Raw genomic sequence first — 22,918 nt, forward strand, 5'->3', positions numbered from 1 at the left:
TATCTGCCAGTCTCTTTTCATGCTCTGTCCTCGTTTTTTCACTTCCCCTCTGGTCCTTCTATATTCAGCCTGATTCTCCATTGTATTTTCTACCTGACATCTGTCGTACATGCACTTCTTCCTTTTCATCATTACCCCTATCTCTCTCACCATCCAGGACGCCATGGATTTACTTGTCCTCCCTTTCCACTTCAGAGGAATATACCCTGACATTACCTGCCTGTTTTTTGAAGGTGGCCCATTGTTCAGCCACTATCTTCTCTGCCAACTCACTTGACTCAGATACATTCTCATCCCGTCGAAGTTGGCTTTCCCCCAATTAATTATCCCTGCTCTAGATTGTTCTCTGTCCTTTTCCATGATTAACCTAAACCTTATGATACAATGGTCACTGTCCCCTGGAGGCTCTCCCACTGATATTTGATCCACTTGGGCCAACTCATTCCCAGGAACCAGGTCCAAAAGTGCATGTCCTCTCATTGGATTGGAAACATACTGCTGCAGAAAATTATGTTGAGCACATTCCAGGAATTCTCACCCCTCTTGTCCTTTTGTATTATTCTTATCCCAGTCTGTATTTGGATAATTGACGTCTTCCATTATGATTACTCTACAACTCTTGCAACTCTCTGTAATTTCTTTGCAAATTTGTTTCTCCACACTCCTTCCACTAGTCGGTGGTCTATATACTACACCAATCAATGTTATCGCACTTTTATCATTTCTTACCTCAAGCCAGAGATGTTCTGTCTTTGACCCATCTGGAACATCCTCTCTCTCTCCAATACTCTAATGCCATCTCTAGCCAATATTGCAACTCCCTTCCCATTTTCTTCCTTTTCTGTTTCTCTTAAACACCTTGTACCCAGAAATATTTAACGCCCAGTCCTGCCTTTCTTTGAGTCAGGTCTCAGTTATAGCAATGATATCATAATTCCATTTGTCAACCTGTGCCTGCAGTTCACCAATCTTATTAATCACACTCCATGCATTCACATTTGTTTTTTATTCATTCAGGGATGTGGGCTTCGCTAGCTGGGCCAGCATTTATTGCCCATCCCATGTTGCCCTTGAGAAGGTGGTGGTGAGCTGCCTTCTTGAACCGCTGCAGTCCATGTGGTGTTGGTACACCCACAGTGCTGTTAGGAAGGGAGTTCCAGGATTTTGACGCAGCGACAGTGAAGGAACGGCGATATATTTCCAAGTCAGGTTTGTGAGTGACTTGTAAGGGAACTTCCAGATGGTGGTGTTCCCATCTATCTGCTGCCCTTATCCTTCTAGATGGTAGTGGTTGTGAGTTTGGAAGATGCTGTCTAAGGAGCCTTGGTGAATTCCTGCAGTGCATCTTGTGGATGGTACACACTGCTGCTACTGTGCATTGGTGGTGGAGGGAGTGAATGTTTGTGGATGGGGTGCCAATCAATTGGGCTGCTTTGTCCTGAATGGTGTCAAGCTTCTTGAGTGTTGTGGGAGCTGCACTCATCCAGGCAAGGGAGGAGTATTCCATCACACTCCTGACTTGTGCCTTGTACATGGTGGACGGTCTTTGGGGAGTTAGGAGGCAAATTACTCGTCGCAGGATTCCTAGCCTCTAACCTGCTCTTGTAGCCACAGTATTTATATGGCTAGTCCAGTTCAGTTTCTGGTCAATGGTAACCCCCGGGCTGTTGATAGTGGGGGATTCAGCAATGGTAATGCCATTGAACATCAAGAGGCGATGGTTGGATTCTCTCTTGCTGGAGGTGGCCATTGCCTGGCACTTGTGTGGTGTGAATGTTACTTGCCATTTGTCAGCCCAAACCTGGATATCGTCCAGGTCTTGCTGAATTTGGACATGGACTGCTTCAGTATCTGAGGAGTCGCGAATGGTGCTGAACATTGAACACACGCACGCATTAGCCCGGATTTAGGCTTTTTTATTTTCCCGCTTATTTTGACCTCCATCTCATGACTCACTGTTGCCTACTCTAATTCTATCAAACTCTTCAAGTATTCTATCTATCTTGAATGCAACTCACTGATATATCCTCATTATCAGTTGATACTTCACTCCTTCCCATTGCCAGTTTTCCCCCTCTGCACTCTGAATCTCCCCCAGGTTCCCATCCCCCTGTCAATCTAGTTTAACCCTCCCCAACAACACTAGCAAACCCCTCCGTGAGGACACTAGTCCCAGTCCTGTTAAGATGTAACCCGTCCTTCTTGTACAGGTCCCACCTACCCCAGAACCAATCCCAATGCCTCAGAAATCTAAAACCCTCCAACTCCATTTCTCCAGCCACTTGTTGAACTGCTCAATCTTCCTATTCTTATGCTCACAAGTACATGGCATTGGCAGTAATCCTGAGATTACTGCTGTTGAGGTCCTGCTTTTTAATTCCCTTCCTAACTCCCTAAAATCTGCTTTTCCTACCTATATCATTGGTCCCAATTTGGACCATGACCTCTGGCTGTTCACCCTCCCCCAAAAGAATGTCCTGCAGCTGCTCTGTGACATCTGGCACCAGGGAGGCAACATATCATCCTAGAGTCACATCTACAGCTGCAGAAACGCCTGTCTGCTCCCTGAACTGTGGAATCCCCTACCACTATAGCACTTCCACTCTTCCTCCCCACCCCCGCCCCCCACTCCTGTGCAGCTGAGCCACCTGTAATGCCATGGGCTTGGCTCTTGCTACCGTCCTCTGAGGAACCATCTCACTCACCCGTATCCAAAATGGAAAAGTGGTCAGAGCGCGAGATAGTGTCAGGGGATTCCTACGCTACCTGCATGTTTCTCTTAGATACTCTGGCGGTCACCCATTCCCTCTCTGCCTGTGTACTTCTTAGCTGTGGTGTGACTGCCTCTCTAAATGTGCTATCCACGTAATCCTAAACCTTGTGGATGCACCACAGTGACTCCAGCTGCCGCTCAAGTTCCGCAGTTCAGAGCTCAAATTGCTGGAGCTGATGACACTTCCTGCAGGTCATCGAGGGCGCGTGGTGCCTGCGCGATTCCCACATTGCGCAAGATGCACATTCCTCCTGACTGAGCTGCACTGGCATACCTTATACTTTATATAAAGCGTTTACTACAGTATTTACTCATTTATTTTAATTATTATCTTAATTTAGAATAATTTCAATGTACACTACAATTTACTGTGTTTATCTCAGTCTCACCTCTTCTTACACTCTTTTAACTCTCCGGATCTGCTCTCCTTAATTCTCCGATTCCGCCCTCATAGGGACTTGGGAAATTTATCAGAAACTGGGTATATAACACTGACACCTGACTGCTTAATCTTGAATGTAGGAGCAGGAGATCATGGTAACAGGGTCAGTACCTCTACTCACTCACTCCACCCCACACCGGCCACTTTACTGACTGTGACTCTTGCTCCTGCCTTTAATCATTGACTTGTAAGGTGGATTTAACCTGTAGCAAGGGGAAAAGTCTCTATACAACGAATAAGAAATAGGTAAATCTCATTGTGAAAACAATATTTTGTTCATTCTTGTATTTCATATAAAATGAATCAGTTTATTCCATTAGTTATCTTCGCCTCACTCAATTAATTTAGCTCAGCTTCTGAAGATAGGAGAACATGTTTGGCAGTGAGTGTGTGTGCGCAGGGCAGTGTGTTGTAATGAATCTCAGGTCAAGTTAACATTTGATTATCCACCGTACATTAGAAGTAGTTTTCAGATCACAAGATGCAAAGTCTGTTGAACCTGAAATTTGTAACAGGTCATTCATCGTTACACGCTATGTCCCTTGCTCACTGTTGCACCTTGGGCACCCCCTCACCGTCCACATGTGCTCACTGAAGATTGATATGAAACAAGGCTGGGTCTGACTCTAATAGTGGAAATTCTTTGTGCAGTTGTTTTATGAAGAGTTGAAATTTATGCAAACTAAAATATATTACCTTGTGACTAAAGTAGATGCTTTGAAGTCATATTGCTGGTAAGTAAACGTGAGCTGAGTTAACACAGAGTTCAGTTTATCAACTGTAGACATCTGGTTCTCAAGTCTTGTGTTTTTGGAAAGTTCTTTGTTGCTTCATATTTTAAATTTGGACATTGAAAATTGAATATAAGGCTTGAGGTGTGATGTACAGAAAATGTATACTGGATGCTCTGTTCTTAAACATGAACTAATTATTTCCAATTATTTGTTCAGGATCTGTGACCAAAGTAATAATGATGTTGTGGAGAGGTTTGCCAGAAATCTGTTGGGCAGCATGCCTACTAACGCAACAATCCTGGTTCGAGGAGACCTCCCAGGAAACTCCCTGCGATACCTGCATTACTGTGAGGGACAAAGACCTGACCTCAGTCTAGTGGATCAGGAGGTAACATCGGATTACATAGGACATATGACACAGAAACAGATCATTCGTCCCAAACACTGTCCCATGACAGTGTTTATGCTCCACTCAAGCCTCCGCCCATCTTTTCTAATCTAAATCTATCAGCGTATACCTCTATTACCTTTTCCCTCATATGCTTATTTAGCTTCCACTTAATTCATCCATACTATACCATATACTATAATAGAGCCACAACCTATTGTGAGACAGGATCGATGGGGATGGGCAAAGGGATAGGAGGGGCTGAGGGGATGAGCAGCTTGATCTAGATCAGTCCTCCCAAACCAGTGGAGAAAACTGGATGACACATTCAGAAGCTTCAAAATTTCTGATGACATTTTAAAGTCTCTTCTGAAAGTTATTATAAATTTAAATATCATCAGATCATTTTCAGATTCAACTTTTTAACATCTGAGTTATCTAAGACCCAGGCAGATGCCTCGATGTTCCTAATCAGTGTTATACTGCCCCCTCTGTGTCTTTGGGTAGGATGATCACAGATCGGACATAACTCAGTCAGCAATGGGGAAGGAGGATGTGGAGAGTCAGCGTCATGGAAGGAGGAGAGGAAAGAGCTGGAATGTCTCTGAACTCAGTCCTCTGAGGGTGATTTGCTTTTGTTGGGTGCATGTTTGATGTGGATCAGAGTCTGTGCTCATTATATCATATCAAATATACTGGGGAGCTGAATGATGAGAGAGAGCAGTGTTTGTTTTCTTTAGAACAAGGAGATCAAAGCCAGTGAATGGTCTTTTCTGATTTTATATAATTAAAAGCTGTTTCACAAGTAGAGGGATCTCAGTAAAGGATGTAACCCAATGTCACTTCCCCTGCAGATGATGACATATGATTGGTATTTACCAAAACTGGCCAAGCACCTACCACATGTCCACTTCCCAGGCCATCACTGGAATCCTGTCAGCCAAGAGGATCCTGCTGGGACTGTGACATTCAACCTGCATCATTTACTCAGCGCGAACAGAGAGTAAGTTGCTATATGATAACCCCAGTTACTTAGTGTGAACAGAGGGAGTTTCTCTGATCTCTTTGCAGGACATAAAGTGACTGTGTGCTGCATAGAATTCAAGTATCTAACTGAACTGGTTTATTCTGGTTTTAGTTTATATACGTATATATACAAAAGACCACAGGAGGGTAATATTACACTCCTCCTTCCTTAATGAAAAAGTTACATAACGTTCAAGTTCCATTAAACGTACATACATTTCTTGTTTTTCATTAATTTACAAATCAAACTTAACCACTGGTTTCCTAATCCTAAGAAGGTACCTTCTTTCTTGACCCAAACTTTTAGAAGTTGGGGAAGGACCTTGAGCCATCTTGGCCTGAGTCTGCAGAAAGAGATGCTTTCTGCAACAAAAACTGATTTTTTTGACCTTGACCTTCAGTTGAATTTTCAACTTCCTCAGACGTGTTTGCCCATTCCACCAATGACTCTACATCTTGATTATTTCTCTTCTACTGACTGTGCTAAATGTGGCTTCAGCAATGAAACCTTGTTCTAGGCTGTCTTCGAAAAAAACAATTCAGCTGGCATCTTGCTGGGGGCAGTGTGTTACAATAAATAAACAAAAAGTTTGTGAGCCAGTGACAACTGACATTTCTTCCAATTTGTATCTAGCATTTGCTTTACAAGGGCCGCTTAAAAATTTGTACTGCGCACTCTGCCGTTCCATTTGAAGCAGGATGACAAAATGGAATTCTGGTGTGATGTACCCTGTTCATTCTCATGAAATTTGTAAACTCTTCTGAACAAACTGAGGTCAGTTCTTGGACACAATTTCCTCTGGGAACCCATAAGAAACAAACTACACAAAATATCAAGAGTTTTTCTAGTTGTTGGTTGATTGATCAGAAATCCTTCAACCCATTTTGAATGGCGATCTATCGCAATGAATAGCTGTTGCCCTTCAAATTCTGCAAAATCTACGTGCAGCCTCTGCCACACTCGCTGGTCATTTCCATGGTTGCAAAGGTCCGATGGTGGCTTCTTTTCTACTGCTTGACGTAGTCTACACTGTTTCACTGTGTCTTCTATGCCCTTATCTAGCCCTGGCCACCAAGACAGCTTCTCGCTAGACTCTTTCTCAAGCTCACCTCTAAGTTTTGATCATGTAAATCACATAGCAACTGCAATCTGTACCTTTCAGGAATTACAACTCTGGCTCCCCATATAATACAACCTGAATCAACTGACAGTTCATTTTTATGTATTAAAAAAATGGCCTGATTTCTAAATCCAGTATCTGCGTTGGTCACCCATTTGCGATATAGTTGTATATCCTTGCCAATACAGAGTCCCTACAAGTTGTTCTACCAATGTCATCTGCTGTGACTGGCAACTCAATTACATGTGGGGAAAGGGGAAAAAAAAATACATCTTCCTGTTGGGGATGGTAATCTAGATATCCCATCAGCATTACGATGATCTTCCAATTGTCTGTACTTAATATCGTACTTAGAAGCAAACAGAATCAAAGCCCAGCTCTGCATTCGGGCTGTAGCTAATATGATCAGTTTCGATTGTGAAAACGCAAATAATTATGAAATCATCTTACTCCAAGAATCAAAAACAATGCTTCATGTTCTATCTGAGCATAACGTTGCTTACTGGCACTGAGGACCCATGAGGCAAATGCAATCAGTTTCTCCTCACCATTAGCCAACATGAGAGATCACAGCACCTGCTCCATATAGAGAGACATCAGATGCTAACTTAATCTTTTTGGGCACATTGCAATATACAAGCAATGTACCATCTACCAGTTGACTTTTATACGAACTGAATAATTTGTCATATTCCTTTGTCCAATTCCCTCAAGAGTTCATTTAATGGACGCAGTAATGTTGCCAAACTTGATGTGAATTTACCGTAATAATTCACTAGACCCAAAAATGATCTGAGCCTAGAGATATTTTGAGGGTGTGGCACATTTCTTATTGCTTGAAGTTTACTCATGGTAGGATGTAACCCCTCTTTGTCTACCCTGTGACCCAAATACTCTACAGAGTCTTGAAAAATTTCACTTTTGTGTGCCATTGCCTGAATTCTATGCTTTTCCAAATGTTGGAGCACCTTTTTCAGCCTGTCATCATGGAATTCCTGTTTGGAGCTGAAAGAAATATGTCATCCAAATAGCACACTCCTCCCTATATTCCTTGCAAAATTTGGTTCATCACCCCTTGGAAAATTCCAGGGGCTGCAACCTATGAAAGTGAAATAGACGCTTTTGTATATTAATAGTCAAATATGACTTAGACTTATCTCATAGACGTTTACAGCACAGGAAGAGGCCAATCGGCCTATCGTGTCCATTACCACTCAACAAAGATCTAATCCCATTTTCCAGCACTTGGCCCATAGCCCTGGAGGCAATGGCAATGCAAGTGAATATCTAAATAATACTTAAATGTTATGAGAGTTTCTGACTCAACCACCCTTTCAGGCAATGAGTTCCAGACTCCCACCACCCTCTGAGTGAAAAGATTTCTCCTCCACTCCCCTCTTATTCTTCTACGTCCTATCTTAAATCTATGCCCCCTGGTTATTGACCCATCCACTAATGGAAAAAGTGCCTTCCTATCCACCCTAACTATACCCCTCATAATGTTGTACACCTCTATCAGGTCCCCTCTCAACCTTCGCTGCTGCAAGGAAAACAACCCCAGCCTATCCAATCTTTCCTCATAGCTCAGACCCTCCAACCCAGGCAGCATCCTGGTAAATCTCCTCTGCACCCTCTCCAGTGCAATCACACCCTTCCTATAATGTGCTGACCAGAACTGCATTCAGTATTCATCGTCTAACTCAAATTGCAGATAGGCATTTGTCAGATCTAACTTTGAAAAAAATCTGGTCTCTTAACAACATTGTGAACAGATACTTCACATTTGGCAAAGCATTGGTTGGATTATATTCCAGTACCCGGTTCACAGTTACCTTCTTGCACTATCATCTGACTTTGGTACTGTCACTGTGGGAGTAGCCCAATTACTCTGTTCTACTTTTGAGGTAATGTTCTCCGTCTCAAGTCTTTTCAGTTCTTGCTCTACCATCTCTTAGAGCATGGGGTACTAGACGAAGCCTGGTCGTGCATTCCTCTGAGCCCATACATTGATCATGAATCAGTTTGCTGGTTTCACTGAACACCTGAGGGTACTTGGCAATCGCATCATCTTGCATTGTGAATTTCGCTTTGACGTGAGAAAGCTCATTCTGATTTAACTTACGTGCTGCTGACCGGTTTCTTCCTAACAAGAGTTTCTCACCCGTTGTCACAATGTTGAGTTTTGCACATTGTTCCTTGTATGTGACCTGAACGGGTGCACTTCCACTTATGGGAATTTTCTTTTTCATAACTTTGTAACTCAATTTGCAATTTCTCCAGCTGATGTTGACTCAACTTCTCACAGTAAAGCTATTCAGGAATCACGCTAACTCATGCGTCCGTGTTGACCTCCATGCTCCATCCAATGCAACTTGGAATAAGATGGCCTGTGAATTTCCATTGGACATCCTTGTGCTTCCAATTATCTGAATCTCGACTGACCACCCATTGAGCTGCTCCTCTTTGACAGCTGCATGCAGTGACTGCCTTTTTCTCCATTTTCATTCTTTTGACATGCCTTGGCAAAATAATCTTTCTTCTTGCAACTGTAACACTCTGGGCATATAACTGTCCATTTGTGAAGGCAGTGTTGGCCTAAACACCACTACAAGACTTTGTCATACCCCTGCTACTAACTGCTGTTATTAGAGTCTACTGCTTACTCAGCTGCAGCTTATTTACTTCAGATGACTGGCGGTTGTTAACTCTGATTTGTCCGAGTCACGCTCCACCATGTCCGTGGATAATGCTATCTAACAAGCTTTGTCGAAAGTTAACTTTGACAATGTCAGCAACTTAATGCGAATGTGTTCACTTTTTAAACTACACGCAAATATGTCCCGCAATGCTCCCGCTTGAAATACTTCAAAATTATAATGACTGGACAGTCACAATAAACTCTCCAATATCCTCATTGGGCAACTGATTCCTTGCTCAAAACCAATAGTTTTCAGCAATCTCCATCGGCTTGGGATTGAAGTGCTGCTCAGGTTTAACGGGGTTAGATGGGAATGTGGAAATGAAAATACAAGAAGATCAGCCATGATCCAATTGAATGGTCGAGCAGGCTCGAGGGGCTGAATGGTCAGCTCCTATTCCTATTTCTTATATTCTAAAATGTCCGACAGTGGCGTGTCTTTTGACTTATTAGAGGCAAACAAATTCTTGAGCGTTTCAAACATTCCTGGATCTGCTTCAGTCAGAAACATCACCCTTTTCCTTTCCTCCACTGCCTGATTAACAGCTGGATTATCATGATCATTGAGGATTTAATTAGCAAAACAACTCTAGCCACTCTGTATACATACCAAAAGATTCAAGGTCATGGCTGTACTCTCCCAGTCACCCAGTAATACCTGTTGACACAGTCATCTTTTAAAGTCAGTCCACCCACGTGTACAATTTTCTCTAAGACTGGATTTGCATGCCTATTTCTCAGCAAAAGAGAAAATTTAAGTTCTTCTGCTAGTTTGCTGGAAGCTTCTCCAACCCAAATTTGTTTGGCTAGAGAATCGGTAATTCTATCCTCATCACCAGACTGATATCTTTGCGAGACGAAAAGAGATAGTATGCCACATGGAATTCAGGTACCCAACTGAACTGGTTTATTCCAGTTTTGGTTATATACATGCATACACAAATGGCCACAGGAGGGTGCTATTACACCTTCTATAATAACTTCAGTTACTCGGTGAGTTCCACCTGTTCAGGCAGCCTATTTATATCTGAAGATACATCTTGGTATCTGACCAGACCCTGTCTCTCAAACTGTGCTTCAGTGGGACTGTATGAAACTCATTTCTCTGGTGATTGGATGAGAATAGAATTTGCTTGATGACATCAGGTGATCTGGTTAATAAATTATTCCCAGAGGTGAGATGGCACAGTGCACATGGTCCAACACAGGCCCTTTCTGGTATTAAACACAGACATTGGGTAACAATACACCTGCCTTTCACTCCTGAGACCCAAGTAGAAATTCAGTTCAGATTGAGATAGGAACTTGCTGGTGGAGATGGTTTTCAATCAGTCACAATGCAGGCACAAATAAGGATGAGCTTACAGCACAAAAAAGATCACTTCACAACTGATCAATAACTTGGCAATATAACTCCTGCAAGGACAGCCATAAATGCACGATGATCAAATTGGGGCCATTCAGACTGTTATACCCACCAACTAACCCCCTTCTTTGGCAGTGTTTGATGGAACAGCGTAGAGGGAGTTTTATTCTGTATCTAAGCTGTAATATTCCTACCCGAGGAGTGTTTTATAGGACTGTAAAGAGGAAGTTTTACTCTGCCTCTAACCCTGTGCTGTACCTGTTCTTAGGAGTATTTACATATGAACATACGAATTAGCAACAGGAGTAGGCCGCTTGGCCCCTCCAGCCTGCTTCACCATTCAATAAGACCATGGCTGATCTGATTGTAACCTCCACTCCACATTCCCGCCTACTCCCAATAACCTTTCACCCCCTTGCTTATCAAGAATCTGCCTTAAAATATTCAAAGACTCTGCTTCCATTGCCTTTTGAGGAAGAGAGTTCCAGAGACTCCCGTTGCTCTGAAAGAAAAAATTTCTCCTCATCTCTGTCTTAAATTATTTTTAAACCATGACCCCCCAGTTCTAGATTCTCCCACAAGAGGAAACATCCTCTCCACCTCCACTCTGAAGACCCCTCAGGATCTTAAAGATTTCAACCAAGTGCCCTCTTACTCTTCTGAGCTCCAGTGGATACAAGCCTAACCTGTCCAATCTTTCCTCATAAAACCTGACCTTTCCTGGTATTAGACTAGTAAACCTTCTCTGCACTGCTTCTAACGCATTAAATAATGACACCAGTACTATACACAGTCCTCCAGATGTAGTCTCACCAATGCCTCTTATAACTGAAGCATAACCTCCCTACTTTTGTGATCAATTCCCCTCACAATAACATTCTGTTAGCTTTCCTAATTACCTGCTGTACCTGCATACAAGCCTTTCGTGATTCATGCACTAAGACACCCAGATCCCTCTGCATCTCAGAGCTCTGCAACCTCTCCCCATTTGGATAATATGCTTCTTTTTCATTCTTCCTGCCAAAATGGACAATTTCACATTTGCAACATTATGTTCCACTTGCCAGATTCATACCCACTCACTTAACCTATCTATGTTGCTTTGTAGCCTCCTTATATCCTCTTCACAACCTACATATCTTTGTGTCGTCAGCAAATTTAGCAGCCATGCCTTCAGTCCATTCATCCAAGTCATTGATATAAATTGCAAAAGAATGAGGCCCCAGCACTGATTCCTGTGGCACACCACTTGTTACTTCCCACCAACCAGAAAAAGACCCATTTATGACTACCTTATGTTTCCTGTTCACTAGACAATCTTCTATCCACGTCAAAAAGTTACCCCCTACACCATGAGCTTTTATTTTCCGCAATAACCTTCGATGTGGCACCTTATCAAATGCCTTCTGGAAATCTAAATACGCTACATCCACAGGTTCCCCTTTATCTACAGCATATGTTACTTCTTCAAAGAACTCCAATAAATTGGTTAAACATGATTTCCCTTTCACAAAACCAAGTTGACTCTACCTGATTCCTCTGAATTTATCGAAGTGCCCTGCAATAACATCTTTAATAATAGCTTCTAACATTTTGCCTGTGACAGATGTCAAGCTAACTGGCCTGTAGTTTCCTGATTTCTGTCTCTACACCCATCACCACCCCACCTTTTTTTGAATAAAAGAGTTATATTTGCTTGTTTCCAATCTAATGGAACCTTCCCTGAATCCAGGGAGTTTTGGAAAATTAAAACCAATACATCAACTATCTCACTAGCCACTTCTTTCAAGACCCTAGGATGAAGTCCATCAGGACTTAGCTCCAACAATTTGTTTAATACCACTTCTCTGGTGATTGTGATTTTCTTGAGTTCCTCCCTCCTTTCCATTTCTGATTTAAAGCTATTTCTGGGATGTTACCTGTATCCTGTATAGTGAACACTGATGCAAAATACTTGTTCAATTCATCCATTTCCTTATTTTCCATTATTAATTCCCCAGACTCACTTTCTATAGGAGAGTTAACTTTGTTAACTGTCTTCTTGTTTAAATATCTGTAGAAACTCTTACTATCCATCTTTACATTTCTAACTAGCTTCGTCTCGTACTCTAATTTTTCCTTCCTTATTAATCCTTTTGTTGTTGTTTGCTGTTCTTTATATTCTGTCCAATCTTCTGACCTGCCACCAGTCTTTGCGCAATGATATGCTTTTCCTTTAAGTTTGATACTGCCTTTAACTTTTTTAGTTAACCATGGATGGTGGGTCCTCCCTTTGAAGTTTTCTTTGTCATTGGAATGTATCTATTCTGTGTATTCTGAAATAGCCCTTTAAAAGTCTGCCACTGCATCTCTATTGACCTATCCCTTAACCTCATTTACCAGTTAACTCTAGCTAACTTTGCTTTCATGCCCTCATAATTGCCCTTATTTACATATAAAATACTAGTCTCGGACCTGCTCTTCTCTCCCTCAAAATGAATGTAAAATTCAATCATATTATAATCACTGCCACATAGGGCTGCCTTCACTGAGGTTATCAATTAATCCTATCTCGTCGCACAATATCAGGTCTAGTATAGCCTGCTTTCTGGTTGGCTCCAGAAACTATCCTGAGAATATTCTATGAACTCCTCATCTACGCTACCTTTGCCCATCTGATTTTTCCAGTCTAAATGTAGATTAAAATCCCCCATAATTAACACCGTACCTTTCTGACAAGCTCCCATTATACTTTGACAATTCCTTTATACTCTATCCTACAGTGTAGTTGCAATCAGGAGGCTTACACATCATGCCCACAAGTGATTCTTGCCTTTATCACTTCACATAGCAACCTAATCTGCTTCCACATCCTGTTTCCTGAACATATGTCATGTTTCTCTAATGTGTTAATACCATCATTAATTAACAAAGCCACCCTCCACCTTTTCATAACTTCCTGTCCTTCCTAAATGTCACATACCCTTCAACATTCAGGTCCCAACCTATGCCATCCTGAGGCCATGTCTCTGCCATGGCTTTCAGATCATACTTATTTATTTCTATTTGTGCTATCAGTTTATTTGTTTTATTTTGAATGCTACGTGTGTTTAGATACAGAGTCTTTATTTTTGTCCTTTTGTTATTTTTGTAATATCTAGCCTTATCTGCTGATTGATTCTTAGATTTGTACTCTCTGTCCCTTCCTGTCAGGTTCTGTTTATAATTTCCCTTTTCAGTACCTTTCTCTCTTGCTTTGCCTCTACCCTTTAGTTTACCACATCTTCCCAAATCTGATCCCTTGCCCCCATTATTTGGTTTAAAGCTGAGTACTTCCCTAGGTTCGCTAGAATGGGACATTCAGTTTTTAAAGTTGTGAAATAATGCTCAGCACTGATGTTTGTCTATTCGAAGAATAAATGTCAACAAGACTATTGAGTTGTATGTTACAGCTCTCCGTACTATCGTGGCCATGGATGTTTCCTCTGAAATTTCACTAATCACTGGAGTAGTGACACCAATGAATGGAGGAACATTGAGAAACAGAGCCCCATGTAACTGCCCTTTACTCCAGATTTAAATATTTAGAACTGAATCTCCCTGTTGAAGTGAAGATGTGATACTTTTGAAGGGCTGGAATTGTCTGGTTATGGAGATTCATTGAAATATACGCCTATGTGTTTTGCAGTAAGGAGATCTTTGTGTGTATAGGACTGCATGAAGGAGACCCAAGCTGGAAGTACAGCTACTCCCTCTGGCCATGGGGGGTGTGTGAGAAGCTGGTCCACTCTTCCAGGCAATTCAACCCAGAAAGCTGGATCCACCACACCAGGAACATGTACAACTGGACGGAGGTGTACGGCAGGTGGGTGTCAAGTATAGGGGACTGGGAGGAGGATGGGTGTCATGATGCTGGGGAATGGGAAGAGAGTTGGGTGCCATGGTGCATAGGACTGGGATAAGAGGGTGGGTAGGTATCATGTTACTGGGGACTGTTTTTGATTTTGAACTAATCTGACTGCTCAGTCACCTGTGCCCATTTCTATGACAAATAACACTTGACATTGTCTATCCATTCATTGCTTCCTTGCTTGCTTTGTTCCGTGTCCCTGTATGAAAGGCCATGAAAGGCAGTCCAACTCTTTCAATTCTTGAAACATGTCCAAACCCGTACAGTCAGCATCCTCAGATCTGCTGCACAACACCTTCAACGGCATCTTCCAAACCCATGACCACTACCATCTAAAAGGACAAGGGCAGCAGATAGATGGGAACACCACCGCCTGGTAATTCCCCTCCAAGTCACTCACCATCCTGACTTGGAAATATATTGGCCGTTCCTTCATTGTCGCTGGGTCAAAATCCTGGAACTCCCTCCCTAACTGCAGTGTCTGTGCCCTTGGCTTAGTGGCAGGAGGCAGAGGGTGATGGTCAAAGCTTGTTTTTGCAGTTGGAAGCCTGTGACGAGAGGTTTACCACACGGATCGGTGCTGGGACCCTTGCTGTTTGTAGTGTACATTAATGATTTAGATGTGAATATAAGAGCTATGATAAGTAAGTTTGCAGATAACATGAAAATTGATGGTGTCATAAATAGTGAGGAGCAAAGCTTTAGATTACAGGACGATATAGATGGGCTGGTAAGATGGGCAGAGCAGTAGCAAATGGAATTTAATCCTGAGAAGTGTGAGATGATGCATTTTGAGAGGACTAATACGGCAAGGGAATACACAATGAATGGTAGGACCCCAGAGGATCAGAGGGATCAGGGTGTACATGTCCATAGGTCCCTGAATGCTGCAGCTCAGGTAGATAAGGTGGTTAAGAAGGCATATGGGATACTTGCCTTTATTAGCCAAGGCATAGAATGTAAGAGCAGAGATGTTATGTTAGAGCTGTATAAAACACTAGTTAGGCCACAGCTAGAGTACTGTGTGCAGTTCTGGTCACCACACTATAGGAAGGATGTGATTGCACTGGAGAAGGTGCAGAGGATGTTGTCAGGGCTGGAGTGTTTCATCTATGAAGAGACTAGATGGGCTGGGGTTGTTTTCTTTAGAGCAGAGGAGGCTGAGAGCCTGATAGAGGTATTCAAAATTATGAGGGACATAGATCAAGTAGATAGGAAGAAACCTTTCCCCTCAGCGAAGGTGTCAATAACCAGGGGGCATAGATTTAAGGTAAGGGGCAGGAGGTTTAGAGGAGATTTGAGGAAAAGATTTTCCACCCAGAGAGTGGTTGGAATCCGGAACACACTGCCTGAGGGGGTGGTAGAGGCAGAAACCCTCACAACATTTAAGAAGTATTTAGATGAACACTTGAAATGCCACAGCACACAGGGCTATGGGCCAAGTGCTGGAAAATTGGAGTGGAATAGATAGATGCCTGATGGCCGGCACGGTCACGATGGGCCGAAGAGCCTGTTTCTGTGCTGTATAAATCTATGACAACATGAACTGCAGCGGTTCAAGAAGGCAGCTCACCACCACCTTCTCAAGGGCAATTAGGGATGGACAATAAATGCTGGCCCAGCCAGTTAAGTCCACAAAGATAAAAGCAAAAAACTGCGGATGCTGGAATTCCAAAACAAAAACAAAAATACCTGGCAAAACTCAGCAGGTCTGACAGCATCTGCGGAGAGGAACACAGTTAACGTTTTGAGTCCGTATGACCCTTCAACATTCGGATTCGAAACGTTAACTGTGTTCATCTCCGCAGATGCTGTCAGACCTGCTGAGTTTTTCCAGGTATTTTTGTTTTTGTTTAGCAGTGAAGTCCACATCCTGTGAATGAATATTTTTAAGAAAAAGTTTCTTGTTCATTCTTTATTCTTCACATTCTTCTGAACGAACACATCTTTGCTGTCAGCGCCTTTTTGTCTAACCTTTCTCATGTCTCATAACTCAGGTCTGTATAATATGGGGATAATCATTGCTTCGTAAACTCTTACCTCTGTTTTTACCAAAATATCTTTAGCTTTCCATATTGCTTGATAATACTTCTGTGAAACACTTGGGACAATCTACTACATTAAAAGTGCTATATAAGTATTATTTGTTGCTGTTTCCATATCCTGCTTAATTTTCCAAAAGCAGCAGAAACAATTCCAAGCATTCTGTTGTCCTCTTCACAACTCCCTTTCTCTGAATTTAACCCACCCAAAATGTTTCCAGCTATTCAATTACATTCCTTCCAACTATTCTGTACATCTTCCTGATGCTTCACAAATGACAAGACCTTTGGTTACCTTCTGTTAGTGTATGATTCTAATGCTGTACTCTCCATTACACAAATCTTAATCTTTGAAAAATAGTTATCACTATCTAGTCAGGATTGACTGTATCCAATATGGTGGGATGTTGAGTTTAATCAGACTTTAACAGGGAACGTGACACACTAGGTATACTCCGAAAACAAAAGACCATGACAAGAAGCTAACAGCTCTTTATTTCTTCCTTCCACTTCTCTTCTCTGTGCCCAAAGTTGTCTTGACTTCTTGAACCACTCAGGAATGTTTAACCGGAGTCCTTCTTGAGACTTCTTGTCTTTTGGTTACTGCACTGAGCTCTCCCAAAGTCTTTTACTTTATACCCTTTTTCAGGGTTGGACACCCAAATGAATTGACAAGGTCTTCTCACCCCAATGTTTTACTTTATTTAAAAATACCCAATAAAACAAAGTTCTTTGTCTAACCTTTGGGTTGAAAATCCCACCTTTAATGCCATTCACCTGCCATAGCTTAAAACTTTGCACGTACCTTCTGGCTTTCACCAATTACTCTTACCTCATCTTTTCCTTGTTGCATTTCAAGCTGTTCTCCCTGACTAGTTTCATCCTCCTAGTAACATTCTATCTCTGGACTCAAACTGATTCTCAAAAGTTTTATTATTTGTAACTATTCCGCTATCAGTTATTTATGTCTATGGCTATTCTTAATACATGTTAACAAAGCTGTTCCTAATGGCCATTTAGTTCAGCTGTTCTTATCCCTTTCCAGATTGTTGAACCATGGGGTTGTTCACTAAAATGGAGTTGCATAATTCAGCAAGAATCTTAACTAAGCAAGGTGAAATGAAAAGCCTAGCACAGCTCTGTAATATGGTTTTGTTTTTAGGTATCTAACAGTTGCTGTAACTGTAGGCCATGTCTAGCCATGGCCCCTTTTTCAGGCTAGGTACCACTGTCATTAACCAAGAATAATCATTCCCCCTGCTTTGTTTCTATGGCAATGGAGGCTAGAGCAGCTCTCAGTAAAACAACTGGCTACTAGATATATATGTGTTTGTGTGTATCACCTGTGTGAATGTACATATTAAGTGTATTTCTGATTTTTAACACCATGTGCTTACCAATTAGTTTCTGCAAATTTGTTATAGATATTGCTACTTCAATAACATAAGCAAGATTTTTAACCCAAGGCTTAAGCAAAGAACTTTGTTTGGTAGACTATTTTGAAATAAAATAAACCATCACCAAAACCGAGATTTAAATTCTTGCCACATAAGGACCTGCTCCAATGTCATCTTTTATTGCAAAACTCATCAGTATTTCCACTACTATATTAAATTAATCAGATGACATTGTATCTCCTTATCTTACCCAAACTATTGATTTGAACCATCAGGTTTTTATTTATCAGCTCAGGGATTTATTGTAGTTTTCTATCAGTCCAACAAGTTTCTCAGGAATACAGTACATCTTCAAGACCACCCACATTCTGTCTGTTCTGAGTCCTGAATGAAATCCAGGAAGTTGCTGCAACAATGAATATTATGTTCTATAGATTTCTCTGAAATCTGTCTCATCGCAGTTGATGTTGTACTTCACCCTGTTCTAAAATCAGTTTGTTCCTCATGCAGTAGCACTTCTACATAACTTACCATTTTCCTGTAGCCTGTTGAATGAAATTCTTTTGTGGGCTTACTCAGTGAACTTTATTCTCTATAGTTACTGCAATCACTTTTTCCTTTTTGAAGATTGGCATTATCGCCTTTCCCCAGTCTTCAGACGCGTTCTCTTCATGAATATCGTTAAATAACCATTGCAGTGCTTTCACAGGACATCCTCCAACATTTTGCAGTAATATTATCCATACTAGGAGACTTGTCACCTTCAAACTATTAATAAATATCTTTATACAAAAGCAAAATACTGCATTTGCTAAAATATCTGAAACACAGAGAATGCTGGAAATACTCAGCAGGTCTGACAGTATTGCTGGAGAGAATAGCAAAGTTAACATAAAGATCGATGACCTTGAGTCAGACCTTGGTTCTGAAGAAATGCTATCCCAGATTCTTTCAATTTGTCCAAGGCATAGATTTTTGTTTCAAATGCTTTTCAAGTAGCTCTCATTCTCAACTTCACCAGGGTCAAAGTGAGCTTTTGGTCAGAGCCAACACTTGCTGCTCCCCAGCAAAATACCAGGTGCGCATCTTTTATGTATGGTGATTATCAAATAGTACAGCTCAGAAGAAAGGCCACTCAACCATCAAGTCTGCATTAGCTCTTTCAAAAAGCAATCCAGTTAGTCCCAATCCCAGCTCTTTCCACATTTCCCTGCATTTTTTTCTCCTTCAAAATTTATCCAGGTCACAAATATATCCAGAATATGATCATATTTCTTGCCTTCCCATCAGATGACAAATCCACTTTTTGGCTTTTGTTGACACAAGAATGTCTTCATCACCATCAGGTTATTGCTTAAGCAGGAGGAAAATAACCTTTGTCCTCACCAAATATAATTTTTTTAAACTCCATCCTGCATGCCCCAGGTAGATCACTTTCACATTGAAATATCCTATTATAAGCCATGTGTCTTGGAGCTGCTTCTGTTATTATTTGGAGGTTCTTATGAAGAATTATCGGTTTTTCCATCAGGCAGTGCTAGTGTTGCAGCAACAAGGTTTGGGACAGGGCCTGGGGTGTCAATGCTGGAATTTGAACTGATGTTTCTCTCTCTCAGGTTTGATCAAGCTTCTTGGGAAGCTGTAGCAAATGAAGAAATGTGGCAAGCAAGGTAAGCCAGCATCTCCTAGACACCAAACTATTGTCAGCATTGTCTTCAGTTCCATTGAGGAATGTTAATTAATCATTCTTATGATGATGTCCTTTCCCTCTTTCTCTGCTTCTCCCTTCTGCTCTCCTCCTCCCTCTCACACCCCTTTGTCTCTCCATCTACTTCTTACAACACTCCTTTGCTTCTCTATCTCCCTTCCTGCTGTTTTCTGCTCACATGCTCTGGTTTTCCCTCTGGCTGGATCTCTGTCCTCCTTCCATCCCCTCTCCCCACTGCAACCCCTCCATGTCCCTCCTTGCTCTGTGACCCCTTCATCTCCTTTTCTCTCACTTCCTGCTTGTCCCTGTTTCCCTCGGATTAGGAAGGCAAATGGTATAGCCTTTTTTGAGTTGGAGCACTAGAGTTAAGAAAGTCTTGCTGCAGTTATATGGGGCTTTGTGAGGAGTTCTTGCCTACAGTTTGGTATCCTTATCCAAAGGTATATTTGCCTTAGAGGGGCTGCAACAAAAGTTCACCAGATTGATTTCTGGGAGCAACATTTTTGTTACAAAGAGAGATTTGAGAGGAACGGGCCTATACTTACTCCAGGTTAGAAGAATGAGTGGTGATCTCATTGAAACAGAAATTCTTAGAGTTTGATGCTGAGTGGCTGTTCCCTGTCTAGAATTCGGGATCATAATTTGCAGGGTCAGTCTGAGATTAGAAGTTTCTTCACTGAGCTGTGGATGCTCAGTTGTTGAGTAAATTCAAGGCTAAGAGCGAATGATTTTTGGACAATAAAGGAATGTAGTGATATGGGTAGGGAATTGGAATTGGTATAGAAGATTAACTTGACCTTATTGAATGGTGGAGCTGTCTCAAGGGGCCACATGACCTACCCAGTCTCTGCCTCTTTCTCTTCCCTAGCCCCCCTCCCACCCCCTTAATCAAAAGGACTAATGTATTTTTAACCTTAGGGCTAGTTTCGGTGTGGCTAGACAAAGTTCTGCTCAGATGATATGTGCAGTATTGTGGACAGTTCTGAAACTGCACCTTAGGATATACTGGTCTTGGGAGAAATGCAGTTTAATTCACCAGAATGTTACCAGGGTTCCAAGAGTTAGATTATGATGAGACATGACAAACTAGCCTTGTATTCCCAGGAAAATAGAAGCTTAAAATATAATTTGATGAATTTTTTAGGATCTTGGAAGAAATTGATGAATAGATAAAAATTTTCCTGCTCGGGCAAGAAGACAAAAGCTTTGAATCAGAGGCAGGTCATTTAGTAGCACTTAAAATTTTGAACCTCCCTCCCACAAAATGCTATAAATGCTAGCTCAACTATTAGTTAATTCCTATAACAATTTATCACTTTGTTTAAGAAGCTGTGGGCTCCTTTTAGTTGGGTTTGTCTGATTGACTTTGGGGTTTTGCAGGATAAAGACTCCTTTCTTCTTATTTGAGTTGGCGGAAAATCCAGGTCAGGCGGAGCCAGTAAAGGTGCAGCTCTATACATTCGCCTACCAAGTGAGTTCCTTATTTTTAACCGTTAACCACTTCCAGCAGCCCATAACTGGTCTTTGTTTAGCCTGCCATGTGTCTCATTACCATCTAATCAGTCCTTACAACTGATGCCTACAAATCCGTTTGTTGTGTTTAGTCTAATACTAACCTTCATACTTTGCTTTCTCAGTTATATCAGGAGCTGGTCACTGCAGAGAAACACCCAGTTAACTGGCACAAAAACTATGCCATAGTATGTGAGAGGATCCTGCGGCTCCCTGCACATAATGCTGCTGGTGTGGACCCAAAGTTTCTCCTGTCAGAAGCCATCAAACATTTCTCACTCTACGTTGCCAAAGCACCAGATGACCCTCAGAAAAGCGCCATCATCCAGCTCATCAGACACCTGAAAGGAGAGCAAGAGAGAGTGAGAACTCAGTAGATGAGTGAAGTATTCAGATATTGGAGCAATGGGATCGTGCTCATAAGTGACGAACAAATCACTCGATCTAGCCAGACAGTTGATCAGCTCCGCAGGGTCACTTGGCTAATGAATCCCGGCGGGTTAACAGTTGCACTGTATGTAGCACAGTGGCATCTGGACATTTGGGGTATGAAGTGGATAACTGATCTCTGGTTCACAGCTCATTGGGTTTATAATGATTTAATGGTTTTATATCCTGGGAAGCAGGTGAGAATTTTGCACAGGAATTCATGCAGTCCTGGCCCGTCCTATCCTATAAAGACCGAAGGTGGCATAATGTCCATCTTTTATACTTATTTTTGTTGATTATTTCTGGTTGAGAAAACATTTGAGCTCACATTTCATGGCACACCTGGATAGAGTTTAATTCTGGAGAGTGAAGGTCTAGCAGAGATGTTCTTCTGATGGAAAGGTAGATCACTAATTTGGGGTAAATGATCTGGTTTGTAACATCACCTGAATTCAAGGTAGATCATTTCTTCAGTGCTGAGGGATGCACTCTAGCCACTATTTTTCAAGCCTCCATAAATATGCAAATTTGGACTGGAAAATGGCCAAAATAGCTGGAGAATAAACCAGGAAACTTGAACAGTTGGTATAATTCTAATTGTAGAACCTTTGTATCCATAATTCAATATATAACTTTTTAGTCGTGTTCATTACCACTATATCATATTTGGTGCTGTAAAGTAATATCTATGCTTTATGCCAGGATAAATATATTACTTACTCATTAGCTCCCATTTTTAAAAAAAACTGACTCTAGTACTTATTAAATTAAAAACTGCTAAAGTTGGAGATGTTAAGTAGATCCCAGGAATCTAGTGTTCAGTCCCATTTGTAATTCTTCAGATGATGCTACATGCAGCAAGAGCTGGATAACATTCAGGTTTGAGCAGGAAAGTGGCCATATGTGGTAGCAGCATGATGGAATACTCTCCATCTGCTTGGATGAGTGCAGAATAGCACTCAAGCAGCTTAAAACCATCCAGGACAAAACTTCCACTGCACTTATCAGCATATTCCCTCAAGTCCTTATGTTGGAGAGAAGGTCATTGATGAAGCAGCGTGGGCCCAGACACTATCCTGGGGACCTCCTGCAGCAACGTCCTGAGGTTGAGATAATTAGCCTTCAACAACCAGAATCACCTCTGTGCTAACTATGATTCCAGCCTGTGGAGATTTTCCCCAGTCACCAGATTTCCGTTTTGTGAGGGTTCCTCGATGTTAAACACAATAAGCTGGTTTGTGATACCGAGTGACACCAACAGCATAGATTCAGTTCCCATAAAGGCCCCCAGCTTCTCGACCTCACCTGAGGTGCGGTGACCCTCAGGTTAAACTTGCCACCAGTCTTCTCTCTCTAATGAGAGAGCAGCCTATGGTCATCTGGGACTACAGCA

The 22,918-nt window shown here is 41.7% G+C and overlaps 1 protein-coding gene across 3 annotated transcripts in view; it reads left to right on the top strand.

The window, feature by feature from the left end:
• The window catches only part of tmem260 (transmembrane protein 260), a 44,253-nt gene extending 22,442 nt beyond the window's left edge, over nucleotides 1-21,811 (top strand). For 2 of the 3 annotated variants that reach the window (XM_041217043.1, XM_041217046.1), the window contains 6 exons: nucleotides 4,166-4,337; nucleotides 5,192-5,340; nucleotides 14,216-14,392; nucleotides 19,493-19,546; nucleotides 20,965-21,055; nucleotides 21,222-21,811. In XM_041217043.1, the coding sequence (XP_041072977.1) occupies nucleotides 4,166-4,337; nucleotides 5,192-5,340; nucleotides 14,216-14,392; nucleotides 19,493-19,546; nucleotides 20,965-21,055; nucleotides 21,222-21,473 (895 nt within the window). In that variant the 3' untranslated portion in view covers nucleotides 21,474-21,811. The remainder of the gene's footprint in view (nucleotides 1-4,165; nucleotides 4,338-5,191; nucleotides 5,341-14,215; nucleotides 14,393-19,492; nucleotides 19,547-20,964; nucleotides 21,056-21,221) is intronic. The other variant, XM_041217045.1, reaches the window with a different exon arrangement.
• The last annotated feature ends 1,107 nt before the right edge of the window (nucleotides 21,812-22,918 follow it).

The sequence above is a fragment of the Carcharodon carcharias genome, chromosome 22 (genome assembly GCF_017639515.1).
Source record: "Carcharodon carcharias isolate sCarCar2 chromosome 22, sCarCar2.pri, whole genome shotgun sequence".
In the NCBI taxonomy this organism is placed as follows: domain Eukaryota; kingdom Metazoa; phylum Chordata; class Chondrichthyes; order Lamniformes; family Lamnidae; genus Carcharodon; species Carcharodon carcharias.